Consider the following 24,381-nt stretch of genomic DNA (forward strand, 5'->3'; position numbering starts at 1 on the left):
GATTTGAAGCTTTCGTGACTGCAAGGATTCATATTCTTAGGTTTTTTCAGTATCAAGTGAGAGATACAGCTATCGTGCTGTGACGGTTCCACCTGAAGACGGAGGCTTGTGTTGCCTCCGAAACGTCGTGATTTTTATTTTATTTTTATTTTATTAATTTGAATTTTTTACCTACGTGACTTTACCGAAAAAACCTAAGAATATGAGAGGTCTTATAGCCAAGATGAGGGGGCTTCCTTCGGTATAGAAGGTTCGTGTCGGTTTGTGGTTCCTTCTCCTCCTCCTCCGCCCGTGTTGAAGAAGTACAAACTGCAGTGGTTGACGACGTGGTACATACCATTGGAACCTCATTTGCCAGTAAAAAATATGATAATTGGTTTTTTACCCTTCTATCTGGCAACAAAACTGACACTTTTTTTTACAAGGAGTCATGTTTGCATAGACCACAATACAGACGTGGTACATAGTTTGGGGTTGCGTGCCCACAATCGGGCGACTGTTGCTTGTCACAAGCAACATAACCAAGCAATCCGAGGAATGTAGCCGTTGACTTTAGGAAGAAGGCACCACGATCCATGCCAGTTATTGCACAACGACAGCGTTGGCCAAGATCTGACGATCACCGATTACAACTTAAAACGGTGGCATCTGCTGTTTTTTTTGGGGTGTTCAGCAAGAGTCTATAATTTTTCTTATTTAATAAAATATTTATTATTATTATTTAATAAAAAAATATTTTTATTATTTTATTGTTTCCCTTCTACGTGACTTTACCGAAAGAACCAAGAATATGAATCCCGGCAGTCACGAAAGCTTTAAATCGAACTTTAAGTCTATAATTTGTCAATACTGTACACGAGAGCCTTGAGTATCGCGGGGGTTACGTTCTTGTAAAGTTACACGAAATACAAAACAGCGACTAGGCCTCGGCAAGGTAAGCTAATTTACCATTTTTAAATCTTTTATATTAAGTTCGCATGCGTGCTTGCTTGCGTGCTTGCTTACGACCGTGCAAATCTTTCGGTCGTTTTTTAACCCACTTCCCGTGATCCAATCGAGTTGACATTTTCCACACAGACTCGTTGTGCCAGACAATTATTGTTCGTGAAAAAAAATTCCCAAAATTTGACAATTTTTAGGCAAAAAAAAATTATTTTACATATATTCAAATAAAACTCATTCATCGCTTTGGCTGAACGTCACAGTGTAAGAGCCCAGAGCGTGACCCCTCCACAGGCCGTGGTGGAGTAGCGCAGTTGGTAGCGCCCTCGCTTCCCATGCCAAAGGTCGCGGGATCGATCCCCGCGTCCTCCACAGGCGAATATATTTTAAAATCCTTTATGTTAAGTTCGCTGCCACGCATATAAAGGATTTATAGTGAAAACTTTGTTTTTACGGGTTATACTTATTACCGGTTAAAAGTAAAGTGTAAAGGTGTCGACATGCCAAGGGATAAGGTAAAGGGTAGGGCAAAGGTAGCGTGGAAGAATTACCCGGTAAATACATCGTTTACCGCTCGTTAATAGCTCCGTGGCGCAGTCCGTGGCCTCAATTTAAAAATTGAATAATCGAGAGTATTCTATATGAATAAAGCGCTCTACCTAGCATTGACCTGTTATAAACCCTCATGTGTAGTGCCCCAGTAATTACCATGTAATCGGGTAGTTTTTATGGGGTAAGGGTAAAAGGTAGGGTAAAGGTAGTCATAATCAACGTTTTTGGGTTTAGATCGCGTAATTTATAAATGTGTCGTAACCCTCCACCACCCGACACGGCCAATCAGTAAAAATGTGTCACGTTGACAAAGACAAATAGTTCACTGCTTTAGCCCACCGGTGTGTTGAAGCCACAACATTTACAATTTGAGTACGACGTTTCGCTGGTAATTGCAACCAGCATCATCGGGCAATTCGCCAGAATGGTGAGGCTCTGCTGTCTCCCGTTCTTATATAGAGCTCGTTGTTTTTACCTTTTACCTTACCTTGCAGGGCTCTCGGCTCAAATCCGCAGTGTTGTTCAGAAATCCACCTCTTTATTATTCAGTTCAATAACGCATGTAGATCAAAAGCTCAGGGATACATGACGCACAAGTATATATCAATGTTGATAATACAACGAAATGATAACAATAACTTAACAAGCAGACCATTTGCTCTCTCCACCAATCCTTCGTGGTGTCGTGGATGGCATGGCTGCCTGTGAAATGGTTGACCTGGGTTCGAATCCCAATCTCAATCTTTTAACGCAGTAAAATTATAATTTTAATTCAGTGCTCTGTATTACAATAATGTCCTTTCAACGCACCGTTAACACACGTGATCACAACGCGTCACAACCGCAATGACGTGTTGTTCTGTGTGACGTCGTTATTGAGTTACACATCCAAGCTCGCACGGTGCAGTCACTGCACCACGTGGGAGCCATTAACACAGTGGTCATTAACCCTTTAGCTCTCAATCGTAAAACAATGTAAAATGTTAATAATACACAGGGTTTGATGAAGCAAAGTAGCTGTGCTCGCGTGCGCCGTGCTTAATTTGTGTTTTCGATGATTTACCTTCCAAATAAATCTGGCCGATGTCTCGTACTCCCCGAAATGGTATCTCGTAAAGTCACGTCGAAGGGAAGTAATAGAATAATTAAAATAAAACAATAAAATAATTCTCACGACGTTTCAGCCACAACGCAAGCAGCCGTCCTCAGGTGAAGACCAGGTCTGTCGGGGAGACAGCGTCTGAATGAAAGATACTAAGAGGAAGCAACGAAATATGTCAATGGAAGATTACCTTAGAGTCGCGGCATCTCTTCAGAAAGGTGAGAGACTCGATTAGCTGAGCCTTCTTATCACGGAGCTTGTTGAAGGCTCTTAAAGTTTTATGGAATCCCACCCCGTAGTGGCGGTTAAATTTCGATTTAAAGCTTTCGTGACTGCAGGGATTCATCTTCTTGGTTCTTTCGGTAAAGTCACGTAGAAGGGAAGTAATACAATAATAAGAAAGAACCAAGAAGATGAATCCCTGCAGTCACGAAAGCTTTAAATCGAAATGGTATCTCGTATTTTAGGTGGTTCAGCGTGCACCCCAGGTTAGTGTCTCCAGGCTGTCGGGTCTCCTGGCATTATATGCTGAGAGCTGTGGACCTGGTAGTGTTCGTTCATTTAACTCCATGCCGCTATCCACCGCACGTACTTTATGCAATTCTCCCATCTCAGTGGCTGTGCATGGCAGCCGACTGTTCTATACATCTCCGGCATGCATCACTTTACTCTCAGGTTTTTTCGGTAAAGTCACGTAGGAAAAAATTAAAATTAATAGAAGTAATAATAGAAATAAAATAATAAATCACGTTTCGTGATGTATTTCTGACACCAAGGTACTCTGCAAACCTTCTGGCTACCATCAAAGGTTTGTACACGAAGCCATCCAGATATACAAACACAGACATAACTTCAACCGTGATGATGGGTACAAACTGAGTAATCATTGGAAAGATGTTATTAACCATGCAAAAAAGATTTAACTACACATATTTGTACCATCTTATTTGACAGGTACTTTTCTACTGTACCGAGTGTTGACATCCCCAGCGTTTAACATTACTGCTTTTTTTGCATTTGGATTCTCAGCCAACACCTGTTTAGGTCGAGGTACACCGATTGTTCTCTTGTACAGGTGGACGTTCGCCAATTTCTCTTGTAGCTTCGCCCACCACCCCCACGTTCCATTCCCTGGTTCCCACATTCAGATAAGCCCCTTCCCCCCTTAACTGTATTTAAGGGCTTGTCTCTTGCAATTTTGCCTCACTTGATGCAGTAAATCTAGCTGTGACGGTCCCACCTGATGACGGAGACTTGTGTTGCCTCCGAAAAGTCGTGATTTATTTTTTTATTTTTATTAATTTTATTTTTTACCTACGTGACTTTACCGAAAAACCCAAGAGTATGAATCCTTGCAGTCACGAAATCTTCAAATCTAGAATGTATCACCTTGACCTGCACCCATCCCAGAGACACCAGAGCCCACAATCTAATCGGGTATGCAGATACAGTGATCTGGGGAGCTTCCCATACCATCATTAGACCTCCTTTGCCAGTATCAAAATATAATAATAGGGGTTTTTCCCCTTTTTTCTGGCAGCAAAACGGAAACCTTTTTACAAGGATTCATGTCTGCATTAACCACAATATTTTCAGTCAAAATACAAGCAAAAAACATACTATGATCATATATGCATTGTCCCTTGGTGTGGACCAATCAGTTTCAAGGACAATGCATATATTTCGATTTAAAGCTTTCGTGACTGCAGGGATTCATCTTCTTGGTTATTTCGGTAAAGTCACGTAGAAGGGAAATAATAAAAATAAAACATAATAAAATAATTCTCACGACGTTTCGGCCACAACGCAAGCAGCCGTCCTCAGGTGAAGAATGAAACACCACCAAGCTTGGAGCGTATATTTAAGCTGGGTTTTTATTATTTTATTATTTCCCTTCTACGTGACCAAGAAAATGCATATATTATCATAGTATGTTTTTTGTTTGCATTTTGACTGCAAGTATTGTGGTTAATGCAGTAACATGAATCCTTGTAAAAAAGTTTCAGTTTTGTTGCCAGAAAAAAGGGGAAAAACCCTATTATAGCTTCCCATAATCTTCATAACCTCCCGTCTGTCGGCCATTGAACCACGACCCCAGCACTTTCAATTCGGCCTTGAGAGAGCTCACCTGGTGCGGTCTTGCGGGTTTCCTAACCGTGCATGACAAGGCCACGTGTGTGTGGTGTGTACACAGAGCTGTATTGCACACGCGCACACACAAAACGCCTGTGTGAACAAGTGTGTAGGTTAACGTTTCTGTGTGTGTATACACGTGTAGTAGCATAACGCTCTATAGGCGGTGAATTACCTGTTTCACTGATGATGGGAATTGCATATTGTAAGTGTTTAGCATGCGACTAAAGAAATGTGTAAATGTTCAGAGAGGTGCCCTTGTGTGTGAAACCATCAGTATACATGCTGTCATTTTTGGGCTGAAATATACATGTATTTAGACTTTCGTTAAAGCAATCAAGATTCAGCTACATCAGTGGTCCTCACTAATTTTCAGAGGGGGGGGGAGGGGGTGGTGGGACTTTAACCGACAATATATCGTCAGCTTGTGATGGCTGCTACACGTTTGAAACCATTGGGGGTTAATCTTCTTGGTTCTTTCGGTAAAGTCACTTCCCTTCTACGTGACTTTACCGAAAGAACCAACAAGATGAATCCCTGCAGTCACGAAAGCTTTAAATCGAAATTCATTGGGGGTTTGACAGCAGCACGATGATGGGGGGTGTTTTCATATTTGTGCGTTGTCGGGGGGCCGTACGTCAGCGGCCGCAATGCAGGCCACCAGGGGCCACCAGTGTGGACCGCGGGGCCTTGCGATGAAGAGCGCTGAGCTACACAGACTGTTTAGAACTCACATCAGTGAGTCAGAATTGTGCGCGTTAGATGCGCGTAGCAGATCGTGGTCCTGCGCCTGGAGTGTACTCATGAGTCGACTTCGGATAGAGACGCGAGATGCAGACGTCGATCAACGGCGAACACTTTAATAGTTTTATCTTCACACACTGAGGTCGCGCGGAGGTTCGGCACAACGTATCAATTCGTCAATAAATATCGCTTTTCCAAGATCACGATACACGTGTGTAAAAATCGATGTTTTGATGTCCATATGTTTGCATGCAATGGATGCACATGATCCCATACACTGCAGTCATCAATGCTTGGTCATTTGGCTAATTTTACTGATTTCACTCTTTGTTTTTGTAACTTGCTAATGAACCACTGAGAAGCCAACAAGTTTCATCCATTTGCCAATTTATTTTATTTGTCTGTCATGCAGTCGTTTATCCATTCGTTCATTCATTTCTTCTTTCCTGTTTTTGGAGCCTTTTCCAGACCACAGATGAACCGTCGAGGGATGCCGAATTCATCTGAAACAAACGCATGACACGTGGAATTCACTTTGCAGATCACTTCGCAGAAAAAAATGCGACAATTTTGTCACAAACTGCATACAGTAGCACCTCGGAGATCGAACGCACCAGAACTCGGACAAATCGGTGTTCGAACATTTTTTGCCCCGGAAACCAAACGAAATTCGGAGGTCGAACGGGCAATCGCGACTTGAAATAACCTGTACGGCTGAGACGCGTATGGCCAGCGTGCATGACGCTTGCCCAGACAAAGGTTACTCCCCTTCCAAACAATAACACCACCACCTCCTCCTCCTCCTCACCACCTTCCACTCAAGCCAACAACTCTCCTTACTACAGGTAAAGTTAAGTTCAATGTTCATTTATTTAATTTAACCCATATATGTATTCATTTATTCCATTTATTTATTGTGTTTCTTGTTTTTTCGCATGATGTTATGCATGTAATTACTGTAAAACTTCGTGTAAAAATGCTTTATAATGAGAGATTTCTTGTGTCTGGAACCAATTAATGTCATTTACATTAATTGTTATGGGGAAAATTAATTCGGTGTTCGAACAAATCGGTGTTCTAATGGCCTTCTGGAACGAATTAAGTTCGATCTCCGGGGTACCACTGTATATGTGTCAGTATACCAGTTCGAAGACGAGCAAGTATTGTCTGAACAACGTGAATAGGGTTGCCACCTCTGAGGTAGGTAAAAAAATAAACCAGGACACATCACTGAAAGAGAAATATCTCACAATACCGGAACAGGGGAGAGCTAAATGTAAACGCCCTGTCTTGAGTGGTGCACGATTATTATAATACTGGTAGGAACCTCCTGGTTACACCAGCCCACAGGGGATTATTGTGTCTGTCGTGCAGGGAGGGGCTGGGTGGGGAGGGAGGGGCTGGGTGGGGAGGGGAGAGTGGGGAGGGGCTGGGTGGGGAGGGTGGGCAGGGGCTGGGTGGGGAGGGAGGGGAGGGGAGGGTGGGGAAGGGCTGGGTGGGGAGGGTGGGGCTGGGTGGGGAGGGGAGGGTGGGGAGGGGCAGGGTGGGGAGGGTGGGGAGGGTGAGGGTGAGGCTGGGTGGGGAGGGGCTGGTCACCCCGTGGTGCCCTTATAAAACTCAACGTTTAACCTACTCACGCCAGCTTGTGCCCGCCCTCACAGTCGGGCATATTTGCGGAATACACCACGCCGCCGTTGACCCAACGTTCCTACCAGCTCCCTCCGCAGGAATGTGTTTACTACGCACCTGGCAGATGCAGAGTTTTATTGTCCCGGGAAGGCTTACAGATTTACCGAGACAAGCTACCTCAACAGGACGATCCTGGGAAAATAGTAAAAGTGGCAACCCTACGTACGGATATAATACATCTTCTGCCGCTCATATGCGACTCCTTTTATCTGCAAAAATACGCGGATAACACCACTTTCAGAGGACTCATCTGCGGATTAATATGGTGGCGCAGTGGTTAGTGCGCTGTGCTCTTAGCCTGGCAAACCGAGTCCGATCCCCAGCCACGGCTGACATCAGTGACCAATATCTGAATCGGTGTCGGGCCTCGCTGAGGTCAACTCAGCCTTAAATGAGTACCTGGTTGCGGTGTGTAAACATCAGCATTGGGAAGACAAAGGCAACTGGGTGGGGTGATGGTGGCCATCCAACCCCTCGTGTGCTGTGCTGGCCTTCATAGGTGCCGCTCGCTAACAGCACTTGCCCCAAAATTCCATTGAGGCTATACGGGGGGGGGGGGATCTTCGTCTGTGTGTGACCAGATTAGTGATACATGAACCGACACTCGGCCTCAAGTTTAGGGTGCGTTTTACTTCCAAGCGTGTCTTAGAATCCGGGACAGTACTGCCATTGATTAAAACAATTTTTTTTAGCAAACAATTTTAAACACGTGGAGGCGGTTCATCTGTCCTCCAAAGCTCTGGAAAACTAATTCTAGATTTGAAGTTTTCGTGACTGCAAGGATTCATACTCTTTGGTTTTTTCGGTAAAGTCACGTAGGTAAAAAAATTAATAAATGAAAAAACAACTCAATTAAATCACGACGTTTCGGAGGCAACACAAGCTTCCGTCTTCAGGTGGAACCGTTACAGCCAAATTCACCGCAGTAAATGAAGAGAGCTCATAGAGAAACGCGACTATATAGGGTAAGAGGGGGGGGGGAGGAGCCTGGAAAACTCACAGGCTACACGGGGCGGAATCTTTGTTATGGGTATCTGCGCGATAGGCAAGCGAGGCCAGCACTGACCTACGAGCAGACGGGCGAGGTGGGAGACCTGGTTGCCCTGCACCTGCACGATCACCTTGTCCTTGGAGCCGGGCAGCGGGGTGAGGGTCACGCTCGCCTGGACGCGAATCTGCAGCGTGTGAGCCAAGACCTGTGGGTCCAGCCCAAATGCCTCCAAGTTCTTGATGGTCGTCACCTGCTCCAGCGGCACACGCGCAGAGAGCACACGCGACGGGCTCCGTGCGAACGTATTTCACGTTTTACCGTGATCAAGGTCAAGTCAAAGTGCTTTCCTGCCATTCACAGCCCTGAGTCAGTGGTGGAAAATTCCTTTGAGGCTATGGCAGAGGCGCATCTATACAGAGGACACCCACTGTTGACTTATTAAAGTGGTACATATTTTATCGACCCCCCCCCCCAGGAGAAATGATGGGCTGAGTTAACCCCCAACCAGAATTTGAAGCCAATACTAAAACGAAGACGTGAACTCTGTGAAGGGTGGACAGAGGCAGGTGACCTTTATAACCAGGTACGAGCTCGGTGATTAGAGACCTCTATGTAGGAATGTTAGCCTTCGTTCATACTGTACGTTGTCAACGGCGCTACACTCGGAGATGCTGGGGAAGAACAAACCAAACACAATAGGCAGTTCCAAAGAAATGGGTTTTCAGTCGAGATTTAATATTGCGTAGCTCCAGTGGCTTCCTAATATCGGAAGAGCATTCCAGACGGCCGCAGAAGCGCGTCTGAGAGCGCGCGATGCGGTGACTTCGGTCTTTGTTCGATGGCCAGCAGCCAAAAGCCGCTCTTCCAACCTTGCTCAAGTTACGAAATGCATTGCACTCTTGATTGCGCGCAACTCTTGAGCAGAATCAGAATCTTTGTTCAAAATCTTTTTTCTGCCTGGATAAAGAACTCTGCGCTGTACCACCACCCGGATTCACGTCGGAGGGGGCGCGGGGGGAGGCCAAAACATCGCGCGTTTATCGTGTTTGCTCGCACGCTCGGTCCTTTGCTCACGTGCACAGCCGGGGGGGGGGGGCTTGCGCCGGCACACACCTTCTTGTTGCCGCCTCTCTGCGCCACATGGATGTCGATGGGCTCGACGTTTCCCTTGCGAACGACCGGCGGCCGCCCTGGGAAGAGCAGCTGGTGGTAGGGCTGCATTTTCTCCAGGCACCTTGGTTGCAGGGCGAGGGAAATGGGGGGGGGGGTGAGGGTGAGATGGGGAGGGGGAGACTTTTGTTGTTGTAATTTTTCCCAGTTTTACCCCGATGGTGTTATCGGCGGTGGCGTCACGAGATGAGAAATCTCTCGCAGCGAAGAGCAACGCTTTATGTGCTAGAGAGTGGCCCGCGGAAGACAATACTGCAGAGCTACCCTCGGAGATCCCTTCAATTGATCTCTGGCCCACAAAGTAGGGGAGCAGAGCTTTTCCGCTCGCTCTGCCACTGACGGCGATTTTTTAAAATTATTATTCGCAAAGCTGTAATTTGGCCAAATGCAAAGACAAATTTTGCATCTTCAATTTTTTCTTTGCGTGCAGCCATTGGTGGCCTGAATGAAACAATCAACTCACTGGTTTAAACACAAGCGGTTGCCTGGACTCGAAAACCAGGACTCAGCGGCGCCAGCTCAGCACTCTGACCTCTGAGGAACCCAGCCACATCTAACAAAGGAAGACTCTAAGCCTGTACGTCGGGGCCACGAGGCAGTGTGTATGTGTATGTAGAACTTCTTTCGCACCATACGTAGCCAACCGTACTAATCAGAGGTGCGGGGGAAGGACAACAAGCTAAACACAAAAAGCCGTTCTAAAGAAATGAGTTTTCAATATAGATTTAAAAGTGCATAGCTCCAGTGGGTTCCTAACATCGGAAAGAAGAGCGTTCCAGACGGCCGCAGAAGCGCGTCTGAAAGCGAGCGGATGACAAAAACATACTGTAATGTGAAATCCTCGTTACCGCCGTCGTGAAGATTGTAATATCTGTCGCAAGCAGTAGCTCCATTTATATGAATAAGGCTCCATTGTGAATGTGTCCCTATGCTCCCAGATGAGCGAATGCAACAAGCACGTTTGACCTCTCGACCGACATACAATGTTCCTCTGTATTCTCAGGAATAATATGGTGTGTTTTTTTTTTTTATTAAAATCTACTTCGATACCGATGGTACATTCCACGCACACGAATGGTGTGCTCGCTTCATTCTGTTCGCATTCAAACACCAGCCGGGGTGGCTCCTCAGTGGCAGAGCGAGCGGCTCGCAGTCACGAGCCGTTCGAGAAAGGACACGGGGGAATGTATTGTACAGAATTACTTTGCATTAATGGTGGCTGCCAGAGTGTGCAAAAAAAAAAAAAAACGATATTTAGATTATTTCAATGTCCAAACAGTTTCCCGCATAGGTATGCATGTGTAATGGGTTCCGGAGACACTTGTAGAGGTAACTTCTTTATTACAATCCAACAGCACTCCAACACCAACTCTCCAACAGTCCAACCCTCCAACAGTCCAACAACTCTGTTACAGCCTAGGTACACAGCCTAGGTACACAGCCTAGATACACTACTCTGGCTACGCTCTGGAACTCGCCCTCACAAGGACGTAGAGCCGGGAGTTCCAGAGTCCCACCACTCGCTCTCACAACATCCCAGGGTCCTCAGATGGCTGGTCTTGGGTCTTAGGTCTTGAGCTACAACTGGCCCTGATCGTCCAGGGAGCTCCCCTTTTATGCCTAGTCCCCAACGAGGGGTGGGGCCGTGTGCGCCCCCAGATATCCCACAGAGCACACACAGCCCCCCCCTTTGGCGGCGCCAAGGGGCTTAAGCACCTGGGACCCAGCGCCTGGCGCCAAGGGGCCCAAGCGCCTGGCCCGCCCAGGGTCCCAGAGCCCTCAGCAGCCCCTCCCTTCTTATGTCACTACACATGTTTCTTTAACCTTTTTTTGCACCGTACGTAGCCAACCGTGCTAATCGGAGGTGCGGGGGAATGACAACAAACTAAACACGTAAAGCGGTTCTACAGAAATGAGTCATCAATGTAGATTTCAAAGTGCCACACCTTCCAGTGGCGTCCTAATATCGGAAGGAAGAGCGTTCCAGACGGCCGTAGAAGCGCGTCTGAAAGCTCGCGATGCGGTGGCCGTTTTTGCTCGACGGTTAGCCAAAAGCCGCTGCTGCTGCAAGGATGACCGGAGTTCGCGTGGTGGTGGTTTATGCTCCTTGACAAGATCGGCAAGGTCTTGCACAGACGGTGATGTCCGTGCAGCCTGCGCTAGGTGTGCGAGCGCTCACCTGTTCATCAGCTCGTCCCAGCGGAGGCCGCCGATGCCGCACTACGAACCCGGCGAGCCGAGTTCGATTCCCGCTCACGGCCAACACCAGTGACGGATACCTGAACTGGTCCTGGGCCTCCCCTAGGTCGCCTCGGCCTCAAATGAGTGCCTGGTGCGGTGAGACAAGGGCGGTCGGGCGTGGCGCTGCCCACCCACCCCCTCGTGTGCCGTGCCGGCCTTCATAGGTGCTACTCGCTATGAGCACTTGCCCCAACAGTCTGTTAAGGCTATACGGGAGACCTTTGTTACTTTGCTCACCTGTTCATGAGGTCGTCCCAGCGGAGGCTGCTGATGGTGTACTGCTCTTGCTTGTCCAGCAGAGAGTCACACAGCACAGGGTTCACGGTCACCACCCTGCAGGCATCAAGCGAGTGAGCGGCCGTTAGAGAGCTATAATTATTCAATTCTTACAATGTATCCTTATTCTCGATGCGTGGATTGTATCACAATAATTTTTTTATTCTCCTTCTTAACGGAACTGTCCACACTCTGGTGGGGTTCTGTCTTTCTGGTCCTCTCTCTCTGCAACCATTGCATATTCTATATTCACCACAAGGGCAAACATAAAAGCATGGCCTTTGAGAAGTGAAACTTGACAGTTTGTCGAATTACGAAGGGGATGAATATCCCTAGCGGTGATCAGTGAGGTGACTTAGAGAGACAGCTCTTACAAAGAGGACATTTCTGCCTGTGAGGCCAGACGGCATGGTAATGCCACCGCAATCAGCAATCAGCAATGAGAACAGAACACATGCTGCCCAGTGAGGGCAGATTTTTGTCTTTCCCCCCCTCCCCAATTATTTTACGATTGTGCCGGCAGCGTCACGTCATAATGTTGAATTTTCCATTCAAACGTTCGCAGTAGTACCAAGCAACTTGTTTTAGAACGGTCCGCGGAAGGTTTTTCTACAGAACCACTTCTGAGATGCCTTCAATGTGACCTCTAATCCACCACTGGTGGTGCTGCACCATCTCACGTGTGTACGTACGTTGAACTTCTGTCGCGCCGGACATAGCCGACCGTGCTAATTGTCGGAGGTGCCCTGCTACAGAGCCGCCACGCATCGCACGGCAATCGCACCGAACGGCGATCGCGACCCCCAAAGATGACGTCGCGCGTCCAAATCGAGTCAAAATGAAATTTTTTCACACGATGGCGTTGTTCGTAGTCAACGGTGGTGACGCGGCTGAAGCCGCGAACACGTTACTTTTGGAGGACGAGCGTTGTTCACTCGTCGGCAGCTGCCACCTGGTGACCGTCTCCAGCAAGGCTGGCGGGCCGTGGCGGTCGCTGCGAATGTTTGGCCTCGCAAGGTGATGACCGAAATAATCCGACGGCACCTCGGCCCTCCACCCACCCCTCCTGCTTGTCGGCGAGGTCGTTTTCCCTGACGTAGTTCGTGAGGACATTTCGGACGTCGTTTGCGCCGAGGATGTCTCCTTTCCTGAACAGAAGGAAAGAGAAAATGGGAAAAACGCAAGCGATTACTGAACGGAAATGTACCAAAGAATCACGTAACCATTCAGCACAATCTGAAAATGCGGCTACTAAACGGTTCTATGAGTTCTAAAACCGGGGGTTCTTCGACAAATGGCCTGCGGGGCCAAATGTGGCCCACACAAGCTCCTGGAGTGGCCGCGCTGATGGCCCACCAAGATATTTGGCTCGCCAGGACACACACGGAGATACGGGCTGGTGAGATTGGAGACAAAAATGGGAGAGAGATGAGAGAGCTATTGGTGAGAGTGAGAGATGACCGAGACGAAACGGGGACAAAACACCGGGGACACGAGAGACCTGGACACAAAAGGCGGCCCTCCAAAACCACAATTACAAGCGGGGGTATTTAAAACACAAACGTAGCATGTGAATGTTTTCTGCGGCCGTCTGGGGGAAGGGTGGGGGGGCATTATCATTCCTTGCGCCAGGGCCCATGCCAACCACGCAATGCCACCTTCCATTCACAGCGGACGGATCGCTCGCAGATGTGGGGACGTGGAAGAGGTGTGGGACGAGCGGGTGCCAGTGGACAGGGCTCGTGTTCAGCATTCATAAAGTGGCGTCTTCCGTGTGGAGGAGCTGTGGCCGAGGGGACAGGATGTGAGACGATTTTAGTTTAACGCGCGAACTTGCAGCGCCACACCTCCGGAACAACCTCCTGGGATCGAACCCACGACCTCCTGCATACCAGGCGAGGGAGTTAACATTTCTCCACCGTGGCGTCCTAAATGGGGGGGGTGGGGTGGGTGGAGGCATTATCATTCCTTGCACGAGGGCCCATACAAACAGACACGTGCGGCGCGTACGTGCACACAACGGTAGAGGCAGCGCTGGGCAGGTTCAGAGGCAACGCAGAGTTGCGCTTCGCCGGTTCCACGGCGAGCCCGGCGGAAGGGTTTCACCGAGAGGGGGGCACGGCCCTTACTTGTGGCCCGCCGGCTGGAAGAGTCCCAGGACGCGCGTGGACACCCCGTACAGGGCGGCAATGTCGGGCGCGCGGTACAGCGTCTCCCCGTACGCCCCCACCCCCTCCTCCTCCTCCTCCGCCACGGCGCCGTCCGGGGGGTCCTCCGAGTTGGGGAGCGATCGCAGCCTGCGGGGAGACGCGGGGCTCCATCAGCGGCCTGTGTCAAAAAAAAATCTTGTGCCCGGCATTATTCTTCTTGGTTCTTTCGGTAAAGTCACGTAGAATGGAAATAATAAAATAATAAAAATAAAACATAATAAAATCATTCTCATGTTTCGGCCACAACGCAAGCAGTCGTCCTCAGGTGAAGAACAGGTCTGTCGAGAAGACAGCGTCTGAATGAAACACCCCTGAGGACGGCTGCTTGCGTTGTGGCCGAAACGTCGTGAGAATGATTTTATTATGTTTTATTTTTATTATTTTATTATTTCCATTCTACGTGACTTTACCGAAAGAACCAAGAAGATGAATCCCTGCAGTCACGAAAGCTTTAAACCCGGCATTATTCTTATTCCGTACGGCGGCTGATGTAGATGCAGAGCGACAACTACGATTTTACATTCAGGTGGTCAGGCCCAGATAACCGTGTCGGAAGCAAAGTGGATCGGAGCATTGCGTCATTATAGGTTGTACGGTCTGTTCTGGATGATCACGGTCGCACACTACCGGAGAGTTTTTAACTGTCCATTTGTGCATCAGGTTTCCGCATCTGCTGCCGTGGTTTCTGCAGTGGGCTGCGGTGTAGAGGGTGGACCATGAACTTCGTGGAAGATCAAACACAGGGATCTTCTGCGCTGGGTCTTTCACGAGGTGGTGTGTGTTTGTGAGTTGCGAGTTATTTTGAACTCCGGAATCCCCACACACACAACACCATTCTCAACGTAATTGCCACGTCAACATTGTCAACGTCATAACCGCACCATTAACGTTGTCAAACGCCATCAAAATACCATCATCACCATCGTTACCACGATCAATACAATTATCAATATCCCCACCACCGCCATCAACAAAGATCCCACGTATAGCCTGTTGGGGCAAGTGCTGTTTGCGAGCACCTACGAAGGCTGGCACAGCACATGAGGGGGTGGGTGGCCATTACTACGCCCGGCCGCCTTTGTTTCCCGAGGGGTGATGTTTACACACCGCAGCAGGTACTCATTTGAGGCTGAATCGACCTAGGGGAGGCCCAGAGCCAGTGTAGGTAATCGTCACTGCTGTCGACTGGGAAGCTACCCTACCGCTCCCCATCAGCACCAAAGACAAAGATCCCCCGTATAGCCTGAACAGACTGTTAGTGCAAGTGCTGTTAGCGAGCACTTATGAAGGCGGGCACGGCACACGAGGGGGTGGGTGGCCAGCACCACGCCCGACCACCTTTGTCTCCCCACCAGCACCACCACCACCACCGACAGCACCAGCGCAGCATCGAACTCACTCCTGGTGCTTCCAGTCGATGTTCACGATGTTCTCCACTCCCTTTGAGGACTCCTTGACCTGCAGGAGACCCCTCTGCTGCATGCTCTGCAGAAACTTAGACAGCTGCCAGGGCACAGTCACCAGCACAGAAAGCAGCCATCAGAATTTTACGGGAAAAGGATCGAGAGCAAAATGTTATTCTCACCACTGAAATTCTATTATTATTTATTATTATTATTAAATCCCCAGGGCCTCCCCGGTCAACGCTGGGGTGTATGAACCGTACATGTGTCGTCTGCTTCCCAGTGGACGTAAAAAATGTACTTGAAAAAGAGTAGGCCATTGTGCGCCACGTCATGATCCAAAAATGTGCCAAATTTGAAATAAATAATACGACCCGCAGATAACTCAATCGGGAAAACACACCGCAACATCTCCACCCCCCCCCACCCACCCACCTGCGAAGCTACTGGCGGTGACATCTGGCGGTGACATCTGTGTCACCGCCAGTGGCCTCTCCGTGATGGCCTTGCGCCATAAGAAATAGTGTGAATCCCAAACGTGCCAACGATGTTGACTTGGAGGCACTGCATTGATGGCTGGCATCCTTGGTGCTGTCTCATCACCACCATCATCACCACCACCCACCAGCGCCACCACAGACATTTGCACAGGGGTTCACCCTTGTGCCGCTTTTGATTATCGAGTTAGAAGCGGAACGACGCCGCCGGTTTGTGAGCGAGACTTACTGACGACACCGACTGGCGACAGAACGGTGAATTATCGCGCGATGGCGGTCGACAATAACGGTGACGGGAACGTGCGGTTTCTCGCTCTCTCCAGCTCAGGTTGAGCCATCTCAGCAAGACGAACGTGCCATTTCGAAAAGGCAAGTTAATTTTTGATTTTGAGTATACTGCTCATCGTTGTTGTTGTTATTCGAGTTTGTGAATAGGGGAATTTTGAGTCCCGGTTATGAATAGCACAATATTCGTATTGCAATAATTCAACTGACTTAATGGGAGCTTTTATTTACATTAATGAGAGTAGAAAGCCCGTTGCTCTGCAACGGAAACGGGAAATAAGAGACAGCTGTCATTTTCATTCTCTTTTCACAGGCCTCCTGCACTCAGAGCACTACATTATTCAGATTTTGTATGCAATATAACGGCCAAATAACGTGTATTGTGCATTAAAAAAAAACATATATTCTCTAGGATTTAAAGAATATTCTGGTGGACAAAAATATTAAAAGGAGCCGCTATTATTCAACGTCTTCTGAACTTCTTCCGCAATTTCAATTCAATGCAAATGTCTATTTCCTGTTTAGCCAATTACCCAGCTAGCTCCGAAGCAATGGAGAGAAGCCCAGGCAGCAGCCATTCACGAAACTCGAGGCATAGATTTAGATCATTTTCAATAGTAGTATGATAACCTTGATGGGGTTTGTTTAAATATTTAACATACCTTCTTGTAGCTGGATTTCTTCATGTCTATCCTCTTTCCGTTGGGACTGGGTGTGAAGCACAAAAAGGAAAAACGAGATAACAAAAAATGTTGACGGACAAATGGAACAAAAAGAAAACACACACACACTCCAGCGTTGACTGTGTCGCACGCTCACTGGAATCACAACGTCTCGAGCCGTGCCGGTGCCGACGCGGTTACCAGCAGGGGATGAGGTGGACGCTGAAGAAGGTGCTAGTGAGCAAAGGCAAGTCGGACTTCTTAAGGCAGCATTTGATCGCTCGGAGGCAGCACAGCAGCAGAAGCTCATCCATCTCCGCTGCAGGACGACAACAACGGGTAACAACAGCCGAGTATGTTTGGCATTCTCACCACGCTTGCCGCACACGGAGGGCTATCGCGTTGGCCACCGCTGTGTTTCGCAGGCACGAGTCTGCAGCATGATTGAGAGTCGCGCAACGCTGTACGGCGGCCCGAGTTCGATCCCCGCTCATCGTCGACACCGGTGACGATTATCTACACCGCTTCTGGGCCTCCCATTGGTAGACTCAGCCTCAAATGAGCACCTGGTCCGATTGAGCGATTTGCAAGGTGACTTTTCAAATTCGGCAAAAATTCGGACAATGACGTCGGCGAACAATAAACTACTATTTTTTTACTGCTATTTTTATTTTAGCGGGGTAAGACCACTGAGCTATGTAGCTCTTTTTCAGAAGCGACCTGGCCACATATGATAGCTCAACGAAGTGGCTTATCACGTGAAAATTTATAGCAGATATTTTAAACGCACGTTGATTCTAAGTGTGGAGGGAAAAACCAGAGGACCCGGAGAAAAATCCACACGACCACGGGGAGAACATGCAAACTCAAATTATATATAGGAGTCAGGGTCAGGATCCAAACCACAAACTCCTGTATACCAGGCGAGCTAGTTAACATCTCGCCACCACGGTGCCGGAACATTTTGAAGGACGTCAGGGGACTTTCATCGTCTTGCGGTGAAGCAGACAGCCTCGTATTTTGCGGTTAATATTCCCGCGGTAATAACCAGGATGGGCCTGCTGGATTAGAACCGCGGACCTCTGCAGCCAGCAGTGAACACGTTAGCACTCGGCCATTCACCAGCACGTCATGCGATTGTCATGTCGTGCGATCGTTCATTCTGTCAATAAGAAACGATCACACAAAGAATCACATTACTCCAAAATTCATCGCAAAGTGATTATTATACAGCACTCATCGTCTGTTGAGCAGCACTTCAGAGGCAGGGGGTTTGGCGGATCACGCTGATTTCGCCAGGAGATGGCAGGACAGAAAGTGGGTACATAAGCTGCCTTGGCAAACCTTTGAGCGTCATTTCAACGTATGTGCGGTGAGTTTTAATTCATGTAATTGGCCAAACAACCCAATATGCAGCATTCCGAGCCTGCAGAAGTGTCACAACTCAGCGAGGCATTTCCAGGTAAAAATTAAGCGTTATTTATTATAATATAAATGTATATAAATAAATATCAAAAAGGTAATGGTGCAGCCCTGCAATTATTTGCTCAATCCACTGCTGGTAAAAGGGTCTCCACTGAAGGAAGATCTGGAGAGCCTCTCTAGAGGCTATTTGGCCCACTCTTCCGGAAGATGTGCAAGTACCCATGCTGCATCGATAAAGTAACTGACAAATTACATAGCCATGAACAGGGATAGTATGGCATCCCACAGGGCCTGACATGGCAGTTGCAACAATGATGCAACCGTATTAAAATTCCACCCCCCGCCACTATCAACGCAGCAGCATAAACTAAATCGGTGCACCGCGGTAAAGTCGGTCGGCAGGTCCTGTGTGGCATGGCATAGCGCGTGAGTACTGCAAACTCTTCCCATAAGTCTGCTCAGCATGGAAGAGTAGGCCAAACATCTCTGCAGAGGGGCTCTCTGGAGCTCGCTCGAGCGGGAGGCTCTTCCGGCGCGAGACAGGAGACATCGTAGGGCTGCGCCGCTACCGGCGCTGCACCTGGCGTCATTTTCGCGACCGCTCCGTCGTCGGCCTGGGCTCCTGGCGACGACTCCTCGTCCTCCAGGCTCAGCCGCTGCACGTCGCCCAGGTCGGGCGGCGATCCCGTCGGCGGCACCGTATCTCCGTCGCCCCCGGTCTCGGGGCCCTCGGCTGCGAGCTCCGACGCTCCGGCCTCCGACCCAATGGCTCGGCTTTCGGATTCCGCCGAAGCTGGCCCTCCCCGCTGCCGTTCGTCGGGGTCGAGTGCGCAGCGGTGTGGGATGAGCGGAGGATGGGATTTGTCTCCGAATGCCCTGCAGCGGAAGAACAATTCAAAAGTCAAAGCGTGATTTCCTGTTCAATTGAGCATCGAGGCGGTGTTCAAACCTTGTTTACGGCACTGCACCAGTAGTGGAAAGTCCACATTCCCGCAACGGGGGCAAGTCTCTATGTAGAAAAATCAACGGTTGACTTCGCCACAAAAGTGGAACACACGTAATCAACCCTGGATGATTATGGGCCGAGTAGACCCCCCCCCCAAACCAGGAGTGGAAACTCCGACCGTGAGCCGCTCGCTCAACCGCTGAGCCAGAAGCAGAAGTTCAACACGACTGGGCACATTTGGACAGTCCCACGTGTTTCGGATGCAGGTCTCATTCGCGCTAAACGTGGGTGATCGTTAGTGTAATCGTGTAATGGCTTTTTGTTTACTTGGGCGTAGTGTGTCAAACATTTAGGATTGTCATTCTGAGAGAGAGTATTTTTACTCCTTTCTTGAAGAGAGTAAAGTGTTCACAGAAACACCACGCTTTCAGAAGTACCCCCCCCGCCCACCCTCCCCGACATCTCCAATTTGCACGGGTCAGCTACGTACACTGCGAAAGACGTTCAACATACATGCAAATGTTGGCTTCCTAGCCATTCTAGAACATCATTAGAATTCAGTCACTCGCTCACGCTTTTGCAATATTCTGTACATATTACACGTGAATATGAGGCCGCACTTTAATTACTTTCCTCTTAATCACTTGACGGTGCTTAGAAATATTTATATATATTTAGAATTTGCATGTATCTCTCCCCATGGTCGCGTGGATTTTTCTCTGGGTCCTCCGGGTTTTCCGTCCACATTTGAGACTGAACACACCACGCCTTTAGAATATTTGGCCGCTATAAACTTCCACGTGACGATAAGCCACTTGGTGGAGCTACCACTTGTGGCCAAGGTCGCTTGTGAGAGCTACACAGCTTTAGTTGGTCTTACCTGGTAAAATACAAGTATATACACACGACAGCACTAACTGGGTATTCTTAACAGCACGCTTTGAGCGAAAGCACGTGCTGCCATCTAGCGGAGTGCAAGCCACACAGACGCATGCGGCGCGTGCGTGACGCTGGGCACGTGACGCTGGGCGCGTGCGGTCCGTCACCAGAGGTGGTCGAGGTAGGTGTGAAGCACGATGATCCCTCGGCCCTTCATTGCCGCGGCGACCATCTGAGCGGTGGACATCGCCGTCACGCCAACCCCGATGGGAGCCCTGCGCGTGCGCACACACAGCACACATACACAGCACACACACACAGACACACACAGCACACACACACAGCACACACACAGCATATACACAGCACACACACAGCACACACACACACACATACCACACACACACACAGACACACAGCACACACACACAGCACACACACAGCATATACACAGCACACACACAGCACACACACACACAGACCACACACACACAGAGCACACACACAGCACACAGAGCACACAAACACAGCACACACACACAGCACACACACACAGACACACACAGCACATACACACACAGCACATACACAGCACACACGCACACAGACACACACAGCACACACACAGCACACACATAGCACACAGACACACACACACAGAGACACACACAGACACACACACAGCATACACACAGACACACACGTCCAAGTTTTGTGTTCTTCAAACATTTCCAGAGGGGAGGGGGGTGGGGGTTTGACAGCAGCATGGTGATGATGATGATGGTGGGGGGTGTTGTCACTCTTTGTGTGTTGTCGGGGGCCGCACTGTAGGCCACCAGGGGCCGCCAGTGGCCCGCGGGGGCCTTGGCGATAAAGAACTCTGGCGTCGACAAACCTTTTCCCAAGTTTCAGTTCTCCGAAGCCACCACTGTTCGCCTGCGTGTGCGTTTACTGATGCTCTCTGTTCCAGTGAGAATTCAGTTTCGGAGGTGTGCATGCTCTGCAGTTATGAAGCAGCGTTTGTTCATGCTGATGATGATAATTTGGCGATTCCATCAACGCAACCACCTCCGTCTCTCCCTTACATTTGTGTCTATCGTGGGAGGTGGCTGGGCGAGACGCCTGGATGGGGACAGATTTGATTGATTTCAGCAGGAAGGGCCCATTGAGCTGCTGGGGGCTACTCCGGTTTTTCCCTCCACATTTATAAACATGAATTGAGATTATTTAGTTTATTTTGCTGCGATAAATGTCCACATGATAAGCCACTTTTTTTGTGCTATCATTTACTGCCAAGTCGCTTCTGAAAAATAAAGTAATACCTCAGTGGGCTTTGTCTGGTCGGATGGGGATGGTTTAGTTTAGTATTTGTTTGTGTTTGGGCGATTTGTTAACTTTTATTGTACTTGTCACTTCTATCGTGTTATTGTTGTTGTAAAGTTCTTACCCCGTGCCCCTACTGGACATCTATACAAAAGATCTTTATAGCTCATGATGATTCTGTTTCATGGGCGTCCTACGATGGCACAGATCATCGTGCTAAGCTAGCGGCGCTCAGAGTCTGGGTTCGAATGCAGGGAGCAGCCCGCTAAACAATGTCACTAAATAATCATGTGTTCATATTCCATCGGACTCGTTAATTTCGTCACATTATTGTCGGCCTATGGTGGGTAGACATAGCCAGTGTCGCTGTCGTGATTTTTCATTCACATCGTTCACTCGAGTAGAGAGAAAGGAAAACTCGCTTTGTCGATTCATATTTTCGTCACCGATTTAATTCACCAAATGAAAACTGTCATGGTGTAATATCGATTTAAAGCTTTCGTGACTGCAGGGATTCATCTTCTTGGTTCTTTCGGTAAAGTCACGTAGAAGGGAAATAATAAAATAATAAAAATAAAACATAATAAAATAATTCTCACGACGTTTCGGCCACAACGCAAGCAGCCGTCCTCAGGTGAAGAAGAGGTCTGTCGGAAAAACAGCGTCTGAACTGAGCACGTCGTGAGAATTGTATTTTATTATGAACTGAGCATTCAGACGCTGTCTTTCTGACAGACCTGTTCTTCACCTGAGGACGGCTGCTTGCGTTGTGGCCGAAATGTCGTGAGAATTGTATTTTATTATGTTTAATTATTATTTTATTATTTCCCTTCTACGTGACTTTACCGAAAGAACCGAGAAGATGTCACAGTGTAGGCCGGTGAATCTCAACCTTTCTGGATATGCGGCCACCCCATTCAAGACCACTTGTACCACTCCCCCCTCCCCCAACCCTCCCCCCCGGCTCCCCTGGCCCCCCCCCCCGCCATCCACTCCCCTTGTCACTATTCCCCCCCAGGTCCAGATTACTAAGGTCACGATACACAGAGAGATCACATGTCCACTCCTCTAGGCAACGCGGTTATGGTGAGGCTTTTATTTTGTCTTGTCTAATAGCATGTTTTCTCTTCCTAAGGCATCTGCTGGTTGCATATTGGTGTGGTTGGTGTGAGTAAAGCATCTGTTTCACGTTGTGTATTCGCACGTGTTTTGTTAGTCAGGTATCTTGTTTCATGTTGTGTATTCGCGAGTTTGGTGCTAGTAAGGCATCTGTTTCACGTTGTGTAGTCGCACGTTTTCTGTTAGCAAGGAATCTGTTCCATGTTGTATTAGCGAGTTTGGTGCTAGTAAGGCATCTGTTTCACGTTGTGTAGTCGCACGTTTTCTGTTAGCAAGAAATCTGTTCCATGTTGTGTATTAGCGAGTTTGGTGCTAGCTAGGAATTTGTTTAAATGTCCTGCTTGTTTCGCCCCCCCCCCGCAACCCACTCCCTCGCATCTCCCCCCAGCGGCGTTGTGAGGTGCACAGCCCAGGGGACGGGGCCCAGGTGCCGCTCTCTCTACCTGCTGTTGGTGAGGTTGATGGCGCACATTTGTCCCTCCCGTAGGTCCGGCAGGCCGTCAGGGGGCGCCACCAGGCCTGGCAGCATGAGGTCTGTGGACGAAACAGGGAAGAAACCAGAGCGGGGGGGTCGTCGGCAAACCAAAATAACAAGAGGAACGCCATTTTTTTTTCGAATTCCGTAAAAACTCAACCCGTCAAGATGCCGCAATGCTCGTGGTGAGAATTGGAGATGGTGGCCCTTAAAGAGCCGCGTGCAGCTACGGAACCGCAGGTTGCCGACCCTTGAACTAGACAAAGCACACCCCCCCTGTCCACACAAAGGATAAAAGCGCCTCCTTCCCACATTTGTCGCTGCACGTACAACATAGTGTGGGTACACACACACCGCCGATAAGCACGTTTGGCCACGTACGGTGCGACAGAAGTTCAACGTAGGCACATACAAGCCATCAGCAGCGTTGGTTCAATACAAGTAGATGGCTTTTACCGGTTTCGACATTCAGTGCCTCATCAGCAGCGCTAGGCTCGCTTGAAACATTGCTGGTGATCTTGCCCGATGTTTACAGGCAAGGTGGTCTGCCGGTATTGGTTTAAGAAAGCCAATATTGAACCAATGCTGCTCATAAGATGCATTCCCGGAAGGCCTTGGAGCTAATGAATGGTCTGTGAAAAAACATCCGTTACTTATTATGTGGGGAGACAAATATAGGGAGGGGGAGTTATTTATTTTGTTATTCACATTCTCGACGATGAATGATCATCCCGCGCGGACACAAATGCAGGTTTATTTGGTCACAAACCCATGCTTTAGAACCAACGTATTTCTAAATAATCACTCAATGCACAAAGCAGCCCATTTCCTTTCATACAGGCACATACTAGCTTCACACTGAAATGAAACTTGACAGTTATCTGTGCTTTAAGACCTATAACATGACGCGGGGCAGCGGGTTCGTCCCCAATCTTTCTATCCCCCGGCTTTCTATAACCGCTTTAGTTCATGTTGACGGTGTGTACGCGTGCGTCGCAGCGTGATGCGACAAGCCCGCGCATCGCCTCAATAACAAACAAAAAAACCATCTAAAACGAGACAAGACAGAATTCAATTTCGTTTCACGATAACAGCTGCCTAGATATTTATTCGAAGGACAGGCTTGAGGAATTATTTCAAATTCTTAGGTTTTTTCGGTAAAGTCGCGTAGGTAAAAAATAATTTCAAGTACCGTACAAGCAACTCGAAAACGTTTGCATTCTAGATATTTATCTGAAAATTGTCTAGACACATTGCCTCTTCACCAAGCGTCCGCACAGGCGTGCCGTTACTCGCGATAAGACCTGCAGCACCCAC

At 48.5% G+C, this 24,381-nt stretch overlaps 1 protein-coding gene across 1 annotated transcript in view; it reads right to left on the reverse strand.

Annotated features, from left to right (window-relative positions):
* Nucleotides 1–5,569: 5,569 nt before the first annotated feature.
* EIF2D (eukaryotic translation initiation factor 2D) overlaps nucleotides 5,570–24,381 on the reverse strand; it is a 39,780-nt gene continuing 20,968 nt past the window's right edge. Inside the window, exons 4-15 of the mRNA XM_061574055.1 lie at nucleotides 23,033–23,123; nucleotides 20,315–20,422; nucleotides 18,903–19,198; nucleotides 17,099–17,216; nucleotides 16,898–16,943; nucleotides 15,450–15,553; nucleotides 13,970–14,137; nucleotides 12,902–12,988; nucleotides 11,802–11,897; nucleotides 9,267–9,387; nucleotides 8,229–8,403; nucleotides 5,570–5,976 (exon numbers count right to left, since the gene is read on the reverse strand). Of these exons, the coding sequence (XP_061430039.1) occupies nucleotides 5,906–5,976; nucleotides 8,229–8,403; nucleotides 9,267–9,387; nucleotides 11,802–11,897; nucleotides 12,902–12,988; nucleotides 13,970–14,137; nucleotides 15,450–15,553; nucleotides 16,898–16,943; nucleotides 17,099–17,216; nucleotides 18,903–19,198; nucleotides 20,315–20,422; nucleotides 23,033–23,123 (1,481 nt within the window). The 3' untranslated portion in view covers nucleotides 5,570–5,905. The remainder of the gene's footprint in view (nucleotides 5,977–8,228; nucleotides 8,404–9,266; nucleotides 9,388–11,801; nucleotides 11,898–12,901; nucleotides 12,989–13,969; nucleotides 14,138–15,449; nucleotides 15,554–16,897; nucleotides 16,944–17,098; nucleotides 17,217–18,902; nucleotides 19,199–20,314; nucleotides 20,423–23,032; nucleotides 23,124–24,381) is intronic.

Source organism: Lethenteron reissneri, chromosome 54 (assembly GCF_015708825.2).
Source record: "Lethenteron reissneri isolate LAM-NWPU_2019-01 chromosome 54, ASM1570882v1, whole genome shotgun sequence".
NCBI lineage: Eukaryota > Metazoa > Chordata > Hyperoartia > Petromyzontiformes > Petromyzontidae > Lethenteron > Lethenteron reissneri.